Raw genomic sequence first — 19,545 nt, forward strand, 5'->3', positions numbered from 1 at the left:
AGCCACCACATTCTCTGCCATCCCCGTCTTCTTTTGTCGTCAATTGTTCCCAGCATTGGGCTCTTCTCCAGTGAGTCCTTCCTTCTCATTAGATGGCCAAAGTATTTGAGGTTCATCTTCAGCATCTGGCCTTCTAAAGAGCAGTCAGGGTTGATCTCCTCTAGGAATTAAAGTGTTAGTCTACCCCAGTGCTTTTTTTGTAAGAAAAAGGGTGCCGGAACTCACATCTTGTTAATCTTTTATTTAAAAATTATATATTCAGTTCTTAAAAAATTTAATTAATTGTATTTAAGGGATATGTTCATAGTAAATTCCAAAGTTTTGTCCAATTCTCATCTGACAAATCTTCTCGACTCCTTTCCCTGCCGTTAGTATCTATGTGTTCTGTCATTGTGTCTGTTAATATTCTGACCTTTTTATTAGCAGGACTGGTGGTTGAGAAGTAATTAGTAATTTTTTTCATTTTTAAATTTGGAGTCACACTTTTACACTAAAAATTAAAAAAAGATTTTCAATTCATCAACTTTTTAAAAATAAATTATTTACCTTTCGCATGTAGTCAATCACTGTACACACACCCACACGCATCTGTTGTGTAACGAAACATAACAGTCACTGCCCGCAGTAAGCACTCAGCGTGCGACCACATGACCAAGCACAAGCCGAGCAGCACCACAAGCTGAGCAGCACCATCACAACCAGTGCGGACGAAGTACACATGCATCGGACTCAACACACAAGCAGCCCGCATGCACCATTTTAATGATTTTGCCGCTGACCTGCTACGCTCGACAGGGCGATTCAAATCCACGTGGACCAAACATCAAATTTTCAAAAGTTACTTTTAAACTTGGAAAATCATCAAAAAAAGGTGCCAGAACTCTGTTCTGGTGTGTTCTATGACAAAAAAAGCACTGGTCTACCCTATATCCAGGTTCAGAGTAAGTAAATCATCTTTATATCATATCCCTTTGTCCTACAGCTGGATGGAAAGCTAGGAATAGTGGGCTTCCAAGTTCTCCGTTTCCCACAACAGCACTGGGTTTTAAACCATCCAGCACTAACTCAGAATCAGACTCTGCCTTTTGAGATGTAGGTGCCACAGTAGCTAGCTTCAGCATTACCTGGGTTAGAACATAAGAAAGTAAGAAAGGCCATGCTGGTTCAGATGAAAGGAAGTCCCATGTAGTCCAGCACTCTGTGCCCATGGTGGTAAACCAGCTGCCCACAGGATCCATCAAGAGGGATGGGTACCAGACCTCCTGCCCAAGTTCCTCAGTAACTGATATACTGAAGGCATGCCACCTCTGGTAAAGGAGCCAGGAGGGTTGGTCCTAGAAAAGGTATTGCCTAACTGTGGATTTTGGAACTTGTTTAAAATAAAACATAGCACTTCCTTTGAGTCTCTCAAGTCTCCTTGCATAGAACATCAAAGTCCAGACTTCTGTTACATGTCTTAACTACATTTGTCAAATGTCAATTTTTTTTCGGGTGGCGATCCCACCAGGCAGAATGCCCCCAATAACTAAGCAACCCAGCAACTCCAACAACTACTATGCCAAGTATCAGACTATACACATACCTGGACATTATTATTGCTTCATTTGAAGAATACAAAAACATTCTCATTACAAGTCATACTTTCACTGTTCTGAAGCTTCAAAATCTACGTTACACAAAAGTGTGTGTGGGCATGTACAGTGGGGGGGGGGATCAAAATAGAGCCAGTGTAATATAGAGGTAGGTTTTTGGTACTTGTCTCCCAGCCCAATTTTCCTCCCAAGATTATGCCAAGGACAAAATGAAATATCAGTGGCAAAGCCTCTTTGACGTGCCTCATTTCTTGAACTTTTCTATTTTTTCCCCTTTATACAGAACTCAATTCTCCAAATGTGGAATGCACACAAGAGAAAGGGTAGCAGGAGTATGGGAGAAGAACACAGGGAACAAATGTCTAAGCACAACCTAGTGAGGGCTGGCCATGCTGCATGGGTATGGAATCCAAAATGACAATGTGTGGGTGTGCATGCGTGCATCCATGTGTGTGCATGTAAGTGTATGGTAGGAACAATTGGACATAATGGACTATCTTGAACAAAAGCTCTGCCTCACTTTCCCCTCCCTAATTCTGTTCCATTGCTGCTGTCCTACATCTCTCTATATACATTATTATGATTCACCAATGACTTTGCTAGCTAAGGCTGCTGGGAATTGTAGGCCAAAACATCTAGAGATGCACAAGCTATGTACCCCTGCCCTATGGATTACATCCATGTAATACAGGATGTCCATAAAGTCTGTGTGCAATGTAAAATACCTGTAACTTTGTAACTACACACAATAGAAACAAACTGTAAAAAGGATTAGAAAGCTTGATGTATCAAGTTTTTTTATCTTTAGAAATTTTAGTCAGCATTTGTTTTACACAATATGTTTAACAATTGCTTGAAATTTAAAATTCCTTATTTTTCAGAATTACTGTTGACCCATGGCTTCACTAGAAGAGAAAGTAAACTGTGTTCTTTGGTTGGCCAAACTAAAATCTACCACCGCTGTCCAAAGGTTTAGAACCCAGTACAAGAAAGAAGCACCATACAGGAATTCCATATCCAAGTGGATGAAAAGGTTTAAAGAAACAGGTTCTGTCAATGATAAGCCACGGTCTGGTAAAGCTATGTGTTTGACTCCATTAGATTTGACTCCATTAGATTTCTTTTTATGGGGACATGTGAAAACTAATGTTTGCTCAACCAAACCTCGATCTGTAGAAGACTTGCAAGCTGGGATAACTGATGTTGATTGCTGGCATTACTAAAAATCAACTTGAAAATGTTTACCGAGAACTACAGACTTGTATTACTGTTTGTATTAGTAATGATGGTGGACATGTTGAAAATTAACAAGAACAATAAAAAATGTAGTGTTTCTTCTTTCTTTTGCTTTTTAGATTGTTTCTATCACGTGCAGTTACAAAGTTACAGGTATTTTAAATTGCACATGGACTTTATGGACACCCTGTACATTAAAAATGGATTTTTAAAAAGCTGATCAAATGTTTCAATGTTACTTCCAAATGCCCTGATAAAGATTTTATAAAAAGATAGTAACAGTATAATATTTAGATTTATCACTGATAAATAATAAATCTAAATATTCCATTGATAACACTGTTGTCCATTGATAAGCCCATTCATTGATAACACTGTTGAATAGGATATTTATAACATAAATGAATATTGTGGTAAAAAGCACAGCCAAACTTCTCCAAGTCTTTCAATTTTAATTTGTCTTCATTGCAAGAACTCAGGTCCGATACAAATGAAATGATAGTCTTGTGCATATGCAACTTGTCTTCAGCATTCACTCCCTGGATATTGCAATGCTAAGGAGGATTTATAGGACAAAGAGCTTTCAGCCTATATGTTTTTAAAAATTATTTTTGCAGGGACAATTATTTAAAAGACACTGCATTCTTACAAATTCCATTCATCCCAAAGAAAAATGAACGTTCTTATTTCCCGCAAACCACTCTTCAGAAGTTTCCTAGCTGGCTAGTGTTGCTTGTTACTCCTTCCCTGCAGGCTTCCCACTTGGCTGTGATTGTTACAGAGAATTAATATTTCAGAAATTCTGTCTACATAGGCAGAAAACTAACCATGTTGTTTGTCATTTTTTTGTGGAGGCAGAATTCATTCAGTGTTGGAACTACAACCAGTTCTGTCTTCAGTTTGAAAAAATACCTTGTTGGGAGTAAGTACTTTTGGAAACAATATCGAGTATAGTTAAAAAAAAATCAATCCTAATAAAGCTGTAGAATCAACCTAACCAGCGTAAAACTTTTAAAGAAATGGAATACGTTGTATTATTTTTTCATTAATATTCCAGTAGCTTTAGAATAATTGCTGTGTAATTTTCAATTAAGTACTAATTAATTTAACTGAATGCATAAGAGGTAACAATTACTGCCTTCAGTGATTTTTAAATATCTTGATAACATATGTAGTATTTGTGCAAGATCCCTTGGTGCCTTTTTTTCTGTAATCCACTTTTTAACAACAATAAATACTGTATTCCAATAGCTTTAATATTTATTAAAGAAATCAAAGCTGCAATTTTATAACCACTTGCCAGGGAGTAAGCCTCATTGAAGTTAGCATGACTTACTTCTGAGTGGTAAAGAATTAGCAAGAATTACTTGATAATTAAAATCATCTCACACAATGTGGCTTGTGCTGATAAATTCTGCAAAATCCTGTGTTGTTTTCCCCACTGAAAGTCACAACAGTCTGTCCATAATTTGTCATGTTACAATGCAGCAAAGAGTAGGCACCCAATACGGACATCTATTAATTAATGTTTAGACAGAAAGCCTCCAACATGCCCTAGCCAGCATTTAGCCAGCTGCAGAAAAAGTAACTGACTCGTGCCACACGACAGGATAATGCAGAAAAATACCGATAACTATAACAATCCCAGCAATGTACATAACTCGTCCAATGGCTTTTATTTCACTTCCTTGCTACGGAATTTTTTCGCTACCGGGGTACCATGAAAGCACGTGGAGTACCTCAACGCCGCGGGCGCGACAGGGCGGGCGTGGTAGCACGGCGTGTCTGCAGCGATGCGGGGGAAAGGCCGCCTCTTACGCGCCGCCCTGTCGTTCCCGCGTTTCTCGCCCGGCCCCTCCCCCCTATGTATCCTTCCCTCCGCGATTGTGACGAGCCGCGTTCGAGGTCGGTGGGGTAACGAACTTGACGTGGGGCGCCCGTGGGAAAGAAATAGGAGGAGGGTGGGCACGCCGACCGGCCAGGCTACATTTGTGGGCGTGCGGGGATGCGGTGGTGGGGACGGCGCAGGAGACCTGGGCCCTCCTCCTCCTCCTCCTCCTCCTCCATATCCAGCACTTCCACCTTCTGGGGCTCGTGCAGCCTCATACTCATCCTGACATCGTCCCTGCTGCAGGTTCTCCCCTCAGGTAAAACGAGCGCCTCGCTTTCCCCTAGTCAGCTTATGAAGAAGGGGCGAGAATAGACGTTCTCGTCTGCATTCTTCCTGTTTAGGGTAATTCTGCGCCTTGTCGACCCAGATCGTGATAGTATGAATTGTATGGGGAAAAGAGGCTTCGGAGGGCCCAACATGCAAACGGGGAGTGGTTGAAGGATCAGCTTGCCTTGCTCAAGGCTATTGTAGCTGGCGCTCATGGCCCACTCCGGGAAGCTTCCAAACAGCCCCGGCAATCCCTTTCCAGTCTACGCAAGCCTCCTGGCTACTGTGTGTGCCGTCTATACACGCATGTTTCCCAAGACTCGTATCCAATGTTAATATTGTGTGAAACAATACTTTTTTTCCAAACTTTTATTGTTTTAAACAAATAATTATTCCAAAGACTTCAAACATACTGTGTACAAATCTTACTTCTCTCTACAAATGCTATGTATTTCAGTCTGAATTAGAGTTATGATTCTGTAGCCATTGATAGAAAAAGTCCCATGTTTGGTAGTAAACGTTTTCTTCTTTTCCCTTAAGAGATAAAGTCAGTCTGTCCATTTCTGCACAGTCCAGTATCTTGTTCAAGATCAAATCTTCAGCCGGTAGCTCTTCATTTCTCCAACACTGTACATATGCCATTTTTCCCCCAGTGCTTTCCTGCCTCTAATGCTGCTTCCCAAGACTCCAGCTACTTCAGGAAGGGGATATATTAACTCACTCTTTCTTGGAACAGTTACTGCAGTTGTGCAAATACACTCCGTATACTTCCCAGTACTTAAAGTGTTAGGAATTTCCCCTTCATTGGCATCTCCTAAATTTGCATATATTATCATGTTTCTTTTAAAACTGACTGATAACTGCAGTAACAGGAGATGGAAATGCCCTGAAAAGGAGCTGTGTAGAAGTGAGGGGGAGTCTCTGGAAATCTTAAAAAAGTAGAATGTGCTCTGAAGTGTCAGTTCAGTGCTTAAAACTGAGAAGATGACATGGCTTAGCAAGGTACATTGCTCTCACCTCCTTTGAGGTATTGTTGGTGTTATGTGCCTTTAAATTGTCTCTGTATGGTGACTGTATAAATTAATGCCATCCAAAATGACCTGACCTTGACTGCCCTGCTCAGCTCTTATAAACTTGAGGCTGTGGCTCTCTTTATGGAATTGATACATCTCATAGCTGGTCTTTCTTTCCCTAACATTATTGCCTTTGCAGGATGTGCCCATAGTGTGACAGCTTCAGTTTTGTTGTTTCCAGAGCAATTTTTGCCTTTATTTGATCTAGGACCTATTTGTTTGTCTTTCCATCAGTCCAGAGAACTTGCAAAGCTCTATTCCAGGATCTTGTTTTTCTCCTGTCAACTTGCTTTACTGTCTGGCTTTCATGCCCATACATAGTGATTGGGCATACAGTAGTGTGAATAATCATGGCCTTGGTCTTCAATGAAACATCTATACACTTAATGCTATTTTTAGTTCCTTTATTGCTGCACTTCCAAGTTTCCCTCATCTTTGAATTTCTAGGCTTCAGTGTCCATTTAAATTGATGATTGAGCCAGCCAGTGAATAGAAAATCTTTCACAATTTCAGTTTCTTTTGTTGATGATAAAGTTTTGTCATTTCCCTCCCTATAGTGTGATTTTTGTTTTCTTAATGTTCAGTAGCAGTCCCACTTTTGCAGTTAATTTTTTTTCACTTTCATCACGAGTTATTCTCAATTCATTGCTGCTTTCTGTCAGTAATATGGTATCATCTGTATATTTTAAATTATAAATGTGTCATCCACCAATTTTCACTCTTTCTTCTTCTGATTCTAATCCAGCTTTCTTTATGAAATGCTCTAGGGAGATAAAATGAACCCTCATCTGATTCCTTTGCCTATAAAAAACCATTCTGTTTCTCCATATTCAGTTCTTAAGTAGTGTCTTGTGCACAATAAATATTACACTTCAGGACAATCAAGTTCCTTTGGTTCTAGAGATTATTGTGATCCACATAGGCAAAGGCTTTGCTGTAGTCTATAAAGCATAGACTGATCTTTTGAAATTCTTTGGTGTGCTCCAGTAGCCAAAGTGTATTTGCAATATGAACTCTATTCTCTCTTTCTTTTTAGAATCCACTTTGAATGTCAGGCATTTCTCACTCCATATAGGGTAATATTCTTTGTTGCCACACCTTGAGCATCACTTTGCTTGTATGGGAAATACAGTGGCCCTATAGTTGCTGCAGTTCTTAGCACTTCCTTATCATTTGAATGTATATGGGACGTTTCTAGTCTGTGGGTCATTGTTTTGTTTTCCATCTTAATTGGCACATTCTTTTTAGGATTTGGACAGATTCAGTCTCTGCTGTTTGGAATAGTTCTATACCCTGTCTACTCCAGGTGCTTCATTCTTTCCAGGTGTTTTCAGAGCAGCTTTCACTTCCCCTTCTAATATTGTAGGCTTTTTCTTATAGGACTCCTCTTCAAAGGAGTTTGCCATTTCTTCTGTATAATTCTTGTGAAAATTGTTTCCATCTTCTCTTTATTTTCTCCTGGTTAGAAAGTACCCCTCTTAGTCTTTCAGCATTCCTAATCTAGGTTTTAACTTCCCTTTGATGTCTTGGATCTTCTGGAAGAGACCTCTTGGTCTTCTTTTGTTGTTTTCTTCAGTGTCCTTGCACTGGCCATTGTAACAGTTCTGTATGTTTTTATGGGATAGTGGTCACTGAAAGTTTGCGTTCCCTATTTCTGTTACTGTTTGTTTCTCACCGTCCTTAGCAACTGTGAGTGTTTCTTTCATCATGCAGCAAGGCCTTTTCTTTCTTTTTGCTATAGGATTATTATTACATTTTTTTTGCACATTCTTCCCTAATGATGTCTTTGGCTGCAGTTCACAGTTCTTCTGATTCATAGTCAGTTCGTTAATGCAAATATGTACCTTATGTGGACATCAAATTCTTCTGGAATGTTATTTAAGTTCTTCTTTGTCACTATACTCTGGCCAGTGATCTTTTTCAGCCTTTAAAAAGAATTAAATATTTGTGGTCACTACCACAGTCTGCTTGTTTTGGCAGTGAGAATACAGCTACTTCATCTTTTACTTCAAATACTTGTATTTGAGAACTGTATTGGCCATCTGGTGATGTTCATATGTACAATCATCTGATTGGTTGCATGAAGTAGGTTCTTAGAATAAACAGATTGTTGGCTTCACAATATTCTATTAGTTATTCTCTTGCTTCATTGCTAACCCCTAGGTCAAATTCTCCCACAACATTTGATTCTGTTTTGTTTCCTACTTTTGCATTCCATTTATGATTAACACTGTATCTTGTTTTGTTTTTGATTTCTTCTTCAGCACCTGTTGTTGGAGTAGATGCTTGAATGATGGTTACATTGGTAGGTTTTCCAAGAATTCTAATTGATATTATCTGGTGGGACTATGCATGATAGCCCCATACTACCTATACTAAATCTTCTCTCAGTATTAGAGTCACTCAATTTTTTTTGAATTTGTCATTCCAGGGTAAAACATTTTGTGTTTGTCTGACTGAAAATCTCTCATTCCAGTCCACTTTAGTTCATTCACACCAAGTACTGAGATGTTTAATCATGTTTCTTTCTTTATGCTTTCCAGTTTGTGTTGATTCTTATTTCCTATGTTCTGCATTCCATTTGTATGTGTTGTACACTATCAGACTTTCCTTTTGCTTCAGTGCTTGTCAGCCACTAAACCTCTTTTTGGGTTTGATTTAGCTGCATCATTAGCAACAGTGCTACTTGAACCTGTCCTTTGCTCTTCCCCAGTAGCTGTTTGAGTGCCTTCCAACCTGGAAAATTAATCTTCTAGCACTATCTCTTGTTAAATTTTGGATTGTTTCTTCATCAGTTTGTCAAGGTAAGAAATATTCAGAAGTGCTTTAGCATTACTGCCTTCAGCGCAGTACTAACCAAAGTAAGCTTGAGCTTCACTGGTATTTTCTATGAAAGATTCTCTGCCAGTGTTGCCTTCAGCTACCACTGCTGAACGGAATACAGTCCATGCTATTTTCCTTGCATCTCAATATCCTTGACATGCAAGGACATGCAAGAACATAGGGAATACTTATTTCATGTATTTATAGCATTTTATATCAGCTGGTAACTAATGATTTTTGGGCAGCTCACAGGACTTAAGAACAGAAACATGGTTCAGACAATGTAAAACTTTTAAGTTAAAACTTTCAAGTAGAGCAAAAACCACCTGCAGTGTAAAGATGTAAACATAAAATAAGATTTAAAACAATAATAATGGAAGGATTTAAATGCTTGTGAGAATAAGAAGGACTTCACCTAGCACCAAAAGAACACATAGTAGGCACCACCAATGTCTGAAATAAAATTTAGTTCTGAGAGAAACAAGAATACAAATATCAAAATTAATTAAAAAAATGTAAAAGTTCAGAAATGGCTTCAAGGCAAATGAATTATTAGTAATTGAGAGAGAAACTTAACATTAATAAAATAACAGAAATCAAGAATGTAAGAAAAACCATGCTGGATCACACCAGGGACTCATCTAGTCCAGCACTCTGTCCACATGGTGGTGAACCAGCTGCCCAAAGGACCCGTCTAGATGGTTGGGCACAAGAATTCCACTTGTCCAAGTTTCTCAGGTAAATGCATGCAGGCATGGTACTTCTGATAATGGAGTTAGCATACAGCCATCAGAAGTAGTAGCCATTCTCTTCCATGAATATGTTTAATCACCTTTTTAAGCTATCTAAGTTGGTGGCCATCACTACCTCTTGTGGCAGTGAATTCCATAGTTTAACTGCACTTCTTTTTATCTGTCCTGAATCTCCCACAGGTCATGTTCACGAGATGACCCTGGGTTCTGCTATTACGGGGAAGGAGGAAAATGTCTGCCTTTCCACTTTCTCTATATCATGCATAATTTTAAACTCCTCTGTCATGTTTCCACTTCCCTTATTTCTAAGTTAAACAATCCTAGTTGGTATAACTGTTACTCGTACTCACAGGGAAGTTGCCCCAAGCCCTTCATCATTTTTGCCCTTTTGTGCACTTTTTCCAATTGAACAATGTCTTTTTTCAGGTACAGCCACCAAAACTGTACACAATATGCTAATTGCAGTCACACCAAAGGTTTGTATTAGAGGACTACAGTGTTGGCAGTTTTATTTTCTATTCCTTGCCTAATAGCATCTAACATGAAGTTGGGCTTTTTAGCAACATTTTCATCAAGCTGTCCACCATATCCCAAGATCCCTTTCTTGATCTGTCACTGCTAGCTCAGATCCCACATCATCTTATATTTGAAGTTGGGATTTCTTTGCCCTAGTATGCTTACTTTACACTTGCTTACACTGAAGTGCATTTGCCATTTTTATCCCCAATCTCTGTTTGGAGAGATCCCTTTGGAACTCTTCATAATCCTTTTAGGTTTTAACCACCCTAAATAGTTTAGTGTCATCAGCAAGACTGAGCATTTTATTGCTTACTCCTAGTTCAAGAATAGCTTGAAAAACGTGTATTAGTAACATCGCTCCATTGGGAGAAATCACCGAGTACTGGAAAGGGATGCAGAAGTGTGTGTGTGTTTTAATAATATAGAAACAGAATGAGTCAGAAGGGGTCTCCCGGGCCATCAAGTCTGACTTCCGGCACCAGCCGGCTCCGCTCGCGACATACCCACCATGTGCATGTCCAGCTTATCTTTGAACACCCGCACCGATGGAGCCTCTGACCTCTTGTGGAAGCCCATTCCACACCCTTGGAGTCCTAACTGTCAGGAAGTGCTTCCTGGCATCCAGATGGGACCTTGGTTCCTTGAGCTTTGCTCCGTTGAAGCGTGTCCTGCATTCCTCTGCAGGGGAGAACAGGTCTCTACCCATCTGCATGTGACATCCCCTCACATACCTGTTTGTCGCCAACATACCCCCTCTGAGTCTCCTCCAGGCTGAAGAGACCCAGTTCCCTCAGTCTTGTCTCATACAGCAAACCCCTGCAAACCGGCCACCAACATTGTGGCCCTATGTTGCACTGACTCTAACCTGACTATATTCTTTCTGTAATGAGGGGTTCTGTAATGAGTACTGAACACAATACTCCAGTTGCAGGCGCACTAGAGTCATGTAGAGTGGTAGTAATACCTCTCTTGATCTAGAAGCCACACTTCTGGCTATGCAACCAAGGGTGGCGTTTGCCCTCTTGACTATGGCATCACACTGCTGACTCATGTTTAGCCTGCGATCAACCAGTACCCCAAGGTCCCTTTCACAAGTGCTGCTCTCCAGCCACTTATCACCTAACCTGTACTTATGACAGCTATTCCTATGCCCCAAGTAAAAGACCTTGCACTTATCCACATTGAACGCCATCCTGTTGTCTCTTGCCCACTTCCATAGTCTGTCCAGATCCTTTTGGATCTGGAGTAACTGCTCCTCAGTGGTGGCCACTGCTCCAGTTTTAGTGTCTTCTGCGAATTTGATCAGCAGACTGTTCATCCCTTCTTCCGTGTCGTTAATGAAAAGATTAACCAGGATCGGCCCCAGGACAGAGCCCTGGGGGACCCCACTTGTCACTGGCTGCCATCCCGATGATTCCCCGTTAATGGTTACCTTCTGCTTTCAGTCAGTCAACCATGCCCTAATCCACCGGACAGTGCTTTGGTGTATCCCAAAACTCCTCAGTTTCTCCACCAGAATATCATGGGGCACTTTGTCAAAGGCCTTACTGAAATCCAGGTATACCACATCCACTGCATCCCCTCCATCTAGCCATCGCAAAACCTTGTCATAGAATTCCACAAGGTTTGTCTGACAGTACCTGTTTTTGCGGAAGCCGTGTTGTGTGGCTGTCAGCCTCCCTTCCCTATCTAGCATCACTAGATCTCTCTCTATTATGAGCCTTTCCATTGTTTTTCCTACAATGGACGTAAGGCTAACCAGTCTATAATTCCCCATGTCCTTTCTACTACCCTTTTTGAAAATTGGGACCACTGATGCCACCCTCCAATCCTCTGGAACTTCACCCGTTCTCCACGAGGTCTCAAAAATGGAGGCCAGAGGGAGTGAGAGAACCCCTGCCAACTCTATAAGTACTCTCGGGTGTAACCCATAAGGGCCTGGCGCCTTTGTAATGTCCAATGCACTGAGGAGCCCCTCGACTTCAAGGGGGGTGACTCTAATCTGTGCCCCTAAGTCCCCAGCCTCATCTAATCTCCTATGCGGATATCCCCCGTCCTGCTTTGGGAAGAACAAAGAGGCAAAATAGTCATTTAGCTTCTCTGCCTGTTCCCTCATATCTGTTACTGGATCTCCTTCCTCCTTTAGTTGTCCCACCACTTGTCTCCCCTTCCTCTTCCTATTTATATGCTGAAAGAAGCCCTTTTTGTTGCTCTTGATATTCTTTGCAAGTCTCAGCTCATAATCAGCTTTAGCCTTGCGAAGAAGCCTTCTACAACGGGCCTCCTCCTCCCGGTATACCCTTTTGTGTATTTGCCCCAGTACCCATTTCCTACGGAGGTTCCTCTTTCGTCTAATCCCTCTAACCAACTCCTTTCACATCCATGGCGGCACTCTCCTCCACTTCCCCACCTTACTAACCAAGGGTATCGTCAAGGCTTGCACCTCCAAATCCTCCTTTTTGAGTGCCATCCACCCCTCCTCCACTCGCTTACCTTCCAGTAACCTATCCCAGGAGACTTTTCCCAGTCTGGCCTTCAGTTGGCCAAAGTTGGCCCCCTTGAAGTCCCAGCTTTTAGTGCTCAACCTGGTGCACGTCCCCATTCCCTGGATCTCAAAGCAAAGGATGATCACTCGCATCCAGAGCTTCCCTAATCTGTACTTCATCTATCAGCTCCTCCCTATTGGTCAAGACCAAGTCAAGGATGTTTTCCCCCTCGTCGCCTCTCGGACTCTTTGTGTGAAAAACGCTCCCTTAATAGCTTCTAGGAAGCGATGTGACCTGGCTGTCACCGCCGAGTGAGTCTCCCAAGTAATATCCGAGAGAATGAAATCTCCCATAATTACTGTGTCTCTCCCCCGAGATATTCTTAGAATCTGGCCTGTCAGGATATCATCCATGGTCTCAAGTTGACCTGGAGGGCGATAACATACCCCCCACTGTCAGGTCTCTTTCCCTATCAAAACCCCTAAGTTTCACCCAGACTGCCTCTACCAAATCCCCGTCTGTGCTGCATTCTTCCTCACTGTATCCTATCCCTTCCCTGACATATAAAGCCACAGCCCCACCTCTCTTTCCCTTCCTGTCCTTTCTAAAAAGGTGATACCTTTCTATGTTCACATTCCAGACTTGCATTTCATCCCACCAAGTTTCTGCAATTCCCACCAGGTCATACCCTCCTATTCCCAGGAGAGCTTCAAGCTCTTCCTGCTTATTACCATGCTCCTAGCATTGGTGTACATGCACCTCAACTCCTTCCCACCGCTTCCTTTCCTTGGAGTTCCCAGCCTCCTCCTTTCTCCCATCCCTCCTGATACCTGGCCCGAAGGTATCAAAGTATATGAAAATAGTTTGAGAAATATTTGTATTGTATTCTGCCATGTCCATTTTGAAAGCTCTTGATTGATTAGTTGTACTGTTTCTAGTATTTTTGCATTAGTGGCTGCAGAGCTCCATCTTGTGGATTTAGATGCTCTTAGATTTTTTTTTCTGCTCAGCAAAGCTTGCTAAAAGGTGAGATACTCCAAAAATGATTTTGTGTCTTGACAAATATTTGTTAAGTGCCTAACCCTGGATATTCCTAAACATAACAACAAACAGCAAGGAAGATTAATAAAAGTATATTATCTTGCCATGACCAAAGTAATGAGATTTTGTCGGTTTTACAAACATGTACATGAAAAATGTCAGCAAAACATGTTTGATTTTGCTTAAAAAAATGCACTAGCCAGATGAGAAATCGTGCTTTAAAATGTTTGTGGATGTTTTAGGGTATAAGCCTATATCCCCTCATTGAAAGCAATAGGACTGACTTTTGAGTTGACACATATAGGCTGTTGAACATTGAAGTACCTATGCAGTTCTCAAAAGTAAGTCCCATTGAGTTTACTGAGCTTGTGACCAGATAAATGGGCATAGGATTGCAATCTTTGTTAACCATTTTAATAGTTTTTGTTGTACTTCTCTTTACTGCTTCAGGTAAACAGTACCTGAAGCAGTATATAAAACAGCAAAATTGGTTATCAAAAAATAAATTTGTCTGTTGCAGAAACCTCAGTGTAAATGGACATTTGATGAACCTGCTGATTGACACGTGCTGTCTCAATTACATTTTTCTTTTTGTGTCATGTGGTTTTAGATGGTAAGCTTGAGGGCAGGAATTATTTTGTGGATATCTAAGCATCTCTGGTAGCCTTTGCAACTGAAGAGCAGGCTGTAAATGTTTTGAATAATGCAAGTAATTTTGTTACAATTGCTGTCATGAAGCCTTGAATGTATAGCATGGATGTATTCGGTATCAAAGGTTGATATTTAAATTTTAAACATTGCTGCAATTAAAAAAGCAGTTTATTTCACAGTATGATAACAGTATAAACAACTGTGCCAAAGCAGTTATTGTTAACAGGTGGAAGAGCTCTAAAAATGGTGTCCCAGAAACTTGATAGTTAGCAAGGGAACGATAGTAGTAGGAAAGGGCTGCTTGTGAATTTCTTGTTAGCATCAGGTTGGGTGTTGTGGGAAACAGGATGTTGTATTTCACTGACCTTTGGGTTGGTACAGCAGGGCTTTTACGTTCCTATCACAGAATAGACAACAAAAAAGAGCATAAATTCTGGCAAAACTCAATTAAAGTTGGCATTTATGGAAGTATATCACCTTGTCCTTTTTACTGGATACAGTAGTCCCCCGAAATTCGCTGGGTTTGCATTCCTAGAGCACCTGCAAATTGTGAAAAACTGTGAATTTTGAATGTGGTAAAGGTTCATTGCCAGAAGCCTTAAAACAGGGGTCCTCAAACTTTTTGAATAGAGGCCAGTTGAAAGGTGCCAGCGATGGGCACGGGCCACCAAGGTGGTGTGGGTGGGGCGTACAGGCCAGGCGGGGCGGTGGGTGCGCGTGTATGGCGAGGCAGGGGCAGGCGTGCACAGAGGTTGTTTTCTCCGAGTGAGTTCAAACCAATCTCCTTGCTGGGAGAAAACAATCTCCTTTCGAGCAAGCTGCCGTACGGAAAATTCCGCGAAAGACAGAGGCCGCGAATGCTAAACCGCAACTTCACCGGGGTATACTGTATAGCATATAGTATATGTTTTAAAGGGTCCATACTTTTTCCAGATACTGATGGGAGAGGAAAGTTAAGAGTAGTATAGAATAATATTTTATTTGTGTCACTTATTTTTTATATATCATTTACAGTAATGCTTCTAATAGATATCTTTCACTCAGAATTCATTTTATGCAACTCTTTCTTCAAAGAATTCAAGGCGGTTTACATAGGGGTTGTTCCAGTTTATTCTCACAATTGCCTTGTCAGTTTGCTTAGTCTGAATGCATATGACTGGTCCAAAATAAGCATGAATCTGATCCACCCTGCTTAATGTATGTCAATTTATTCATGATACCACCTTGGTACTCTGTTTTGAAATGATACATGGCTTCACAAATAACATTTTATGAAGACATGAATGAGCACAGTCGCCACATGCTCCTTCCTTCTTCCATTTCATACTGTCTTTGACACAAACAACATTAACATTTGCAGTAAACCAAAGTTTTGTGTTATGGGTAAACCGGTGAATGTTTGATGAATAGTTAGTAAACTGGGATCTGATTGGTTTGCTGACATTAAACCAGTTTTTTGGTTGCGATGTAAATGGAAATTTTGCCTTAATGCAAGCCAGGCTTTTCATCCTGAAATGGGCATGTGATGAGACTGGTGGAGAATGAGTGTGCAAGCATAGCACTTGTCCATGGTTTCATAAAGATTGTCCAGGTGTGGTCAGTCTTTCTAATACTGCTTGTTTCACTCAATTGTGGAGCTGTGTCTACATAAGTCAATCGATTTTGTTCTGATCAGACAGCAATCAGTTCAATTTCTTTTATGTTCTTAGGAAGTTAATTCTTTTTTTTAATGTTCACAGTACATTCTGCCAGCGTAGATCCTAATACATTGAAAGTTGTGGGATCGACCAATTTGCCAGGTATACAATAAAGATTTAAAATTTGTTTAATCAAGTCTGTTTTTAGAATTGTGGGTAGGCCTTGAACACTGGTTGTATTTCAGATGATCTTGACTTAATGAGATGAGATGTCCTAATGAGATTAATTTTCATGTACTCACATGCAGCCCCTTTGCTCAGGTTTCACTTCACCATGTGAATCAGGAAACAAAGCAGGAAGCTGTAGATTCTGTTACATTCATACTGGGAAACCATTGTTAATGGCTTCTAAACAAGCCAAAATATGAAGCTACGGTTTAGCATTATCTTGGTTTAAACTTTGGAAGCCATTAACCTCAATTTCTGTTTTGTATGTAACAAGATGCTGTGGCTAACTGGCTTCCTGGCTTGTTCATTCACTTTCACAAAAAGCAAAGCAAAGCAGTGTGAAAGGAGCATAAAGCTGCTTCATTGCTTGACTTTAATCTAAGATTTGATCTGGGAACATGACCAGTTAAAGTGTTTTCTCCAAAGAGAATTATATTACCTATCAAGTACATTACATTAAAGCTACTCTCTGATGCACAGTTTCTTTAAAATATATCCCATTGAACTTAATGGGATTTATTTCTGAAGGGACTTGCATAGGATTATGCTGGAAAAGTAGTATTTGTTGTTCTGTTATTGCAATAAATAAAATGCTTGATAGTTCAACTACAGTTAAATTTGGACAACTAGGGAAGTGAGGACAGATTCTTTAAGCGGTGATAGGTTGTGATAGTCCAAGCAGCATGGCATGATACATAAATGTGCCCCCACACTGTCCACAGAAATGCCCCACTGCTCCCCTCTCTGAGGTCCTCTGAGGCTGAATTTACAGCCTCAGAAAGCAACCTGCACAATTCATTCCATAGCAGGTGTGAGGGGAGGAGTGATGAAGTACTGGAATCTTCCTTTCAAGTTTATAACAGAGTCTGTGGCTTGGAGAAGGGGCTACAAGGAATACTGTGGATTCTGGAATGTTCTGCATGTGATTTCACCTTTGATAAAACAGTTACCAGCTTGGCCCGGCTTTCTTGTTTACTCACAGTGTGCCTATTTTTTCCTGCTACATGGCAGTAATGAAAGTTTTAAAAAATGTGTGTAGTTCATCTTCATTGATGTATACATAGGGACAGATCTAGTTGGCTCATATAAGGCAGTTGAGGACTTATATGAGGGTTGCCTGTAAGTATGTAGGTGTGTACACATGTGTATGTTGCTGTGCGATGACACATCTACACATGTAGAAGATTATCCCTGAAGTTTAACCTAAACTCTGAATATTTTATAGAATTGTATAATACCTATAATAATAGTAATAAATGTTACTTCTACCGTAAGCATATTATGTTAATACTGTATTTTGATAACATCTGCTAATCTTGATATTTTGGATTTTCAGTCAAAGTTTATGTCAGATTAGAGCATAATAGTCCACGTATTCTGTGTGTGACAAATCATTTAAGAAATTCAGAACTGATAGATCCAATATTTCAGTGGCATGGACCAGGTGGTGATTTAGTTACAGGTAAGGTTCTCCCCTTCCCAAAGTAATCTTTACCATTTTTATCTCAATTAAGGCAGAAAGATAGTTTTATACCATCTCATTTACTTTTCTGCATGCTTTACTTTTTTACTTTTTTCATTTTCCATAATGTTGGGGTGAATAAGTAAATCCCCAGAAAATGTATACAACATAATCCAAACAAAGTGAGGTGCTTTTATGTTCCATTGGCTGTGTTCAGATGTCATTTTAAATTGTTCATCATGAAGGCATGATTGGATTTAAGTTTTCTCCTGGGCTTGCACACGTGTCCTTTTCTTTCTGCAAGTATGGCTACGAGGAACAGTTTGGAAGCTGTTATAGCCACTTTTGAATAATCACAATTTGTGATGGTGTTGACACCCCAGCAAGTAATGATTATTTTATTTATTTAAAACTTTTGTATGCCGTCCTTTATGCCTTGGCATCTCGGGACAGCTCACAATCCATAAAACTGAAATACAATAATAATAAAATCACACGTACAAAAACATAATTCAATAAAAATTACATAAAAGACAAAATCAAAGTGACTGTTTGACACAGTTAAAATATTAATTTTTAAAATAGTGATTAAATAAAAAGGTTTTGACCTGCCACCGAAAAGAATACAATCTGGGCGCCACCACAGAGAAGGCCCGGCTCCGGGTAGTTGTTCTTTTTATCTCCTTTAAAGAGGGCTACTGGAGCAAAGCCTCTCCCACAGATCTTAAGGGGCGTGAGGGCATGTAAGGGAAGAGGCACTCCTTCAGGTATCCTGGTCTCAAGACATTCAGGGCTTTATAGGGTTCAAACCAGCACCTTGAATTGGGCCTGGACTTCAACTGGAAGCCAGTGTAGCTGGTAGAGGACTGGCGTTATGTGAGAATAATGACCGGTCTCCGTCAGCAACCTGGAAGCTCTGTTCTGCACCAGCTGAAGTATCCGGACCGTCTTCAAGGGCAGCCCCACGTCGAGCGCATTACAATAATCCAACTGGGAGGTTACCAGAGCATGAACTACCGTTGCTAGGCAGTGCTTGTCCAGATAAGGGCACAGCTGGTGGATCAGCTGAAGCTGTAGGAAGGCACTCCTTGCCACCCCCGCCTTCTGGGATTCCAGTGACAGCTCTGGGTCAAGGAGCACTCCCAAGCTGCAGACCCTGTCCTTGAGAGGGAGTGCTACCCCGTCCAGGACAAGGTTAAAGTCAGTTACCTGAAACCGCGATCCGCCCACCAACAGGACTTCCGTCTTATCTGGATTGAGGCTCAGTTTATTGGCCCTTATCCAGCCCATTACCTCGGCCAGGCATTGGTTCAGCACAGCCACCATCTCACCTGGAGTAGATGTAAATGAGAGGTAGAGCTGGGTGTCATCAGCATGCTGGTGACACCACAGCCCAAACCTCCTAATGACCTCTCCCAGTGGTTTCATGTAGATGTTAAAAAGCATGGGGGACAAAATAGAGCCCTGCAGAACCCCATGGCACAACTGCCACAGCGCAAAGCTATAGTCCCCCAGCACCATCCTCTGTAGCCAGCCAGTCAGGTAGGAGCGGAACCACTGCCAAGCAGAGCCTCCTACTCCTAACCCAGCCAGTCTATCCAGAAGGATACCTTGGTCGATGGTATCGAAAGCCACTGAGAGGTCCAGGAGAACCAACAGGGATGCACTCCCCCTGTCTCTCTCCCTGCACAGGTCATCATACAGGGCAACCAAGACAGATTCAGTGCCATAACTAGGTCTGAAACCGGACTGAAATGGGTCCAGATAATCCATTTCATCCAAGAGTGCCTGGAGTTGTCCTGCCACCACCCGCTCTAACACCTTGCCCAGAAACGGGATGTTGGCCACCGGTCTAAAATTGGTGGCCACCTCTGAGTCCAGGGATGC

At 41.1% G+C, this 19,545-nt stretch overlaps 1 protein-coding gene across 1 annotated transcript in view; it reads left to right on the forward strand.

Annotated features, from left to right (window-relative positions):
• Positions 1-9,580: 9,580 nt before the first annotated feature.
• The window catches only part of LOC123017633 (zona pellucida binding protein), a 37,363-nt gene continuing 27,398 nt past the window's right edge, over positions 9,581-19,545 (forward strand). The window contains exons 1-3 of the mRNA XM_044419118.1: positions 9,581-9,620; positions 16,071-16,130; positions 17,533-17,658. Of these exons, the coding sequence (XP_044275053.1) occupies positions 9,581-9,620; positions 16,071-16,130; positions 17,533-17,658 (226 nt within the window). The remainder of the gene's footprint in view (positions 9,621-16,070; positions 16,131-17,532; positions 17,659-19,545) is intronic.

The sequence above is a fragment of the Varanus komodoensis genome, unplaced genomic scaffold (assembly GCF_004798865.1).
Source record: "Varanus komodoensis strain SLA01 unplaced genomic scaffold, ASM479886v1 scaffold10, whole genome shotgun sequence".
In the NCBI taxonomy this organism is placed as follows: Eukaryota; Metazoa; Chordata; class Lepidosauria; order Squamata; family Varanidae; genus Varanus; species Varanus komodoensis.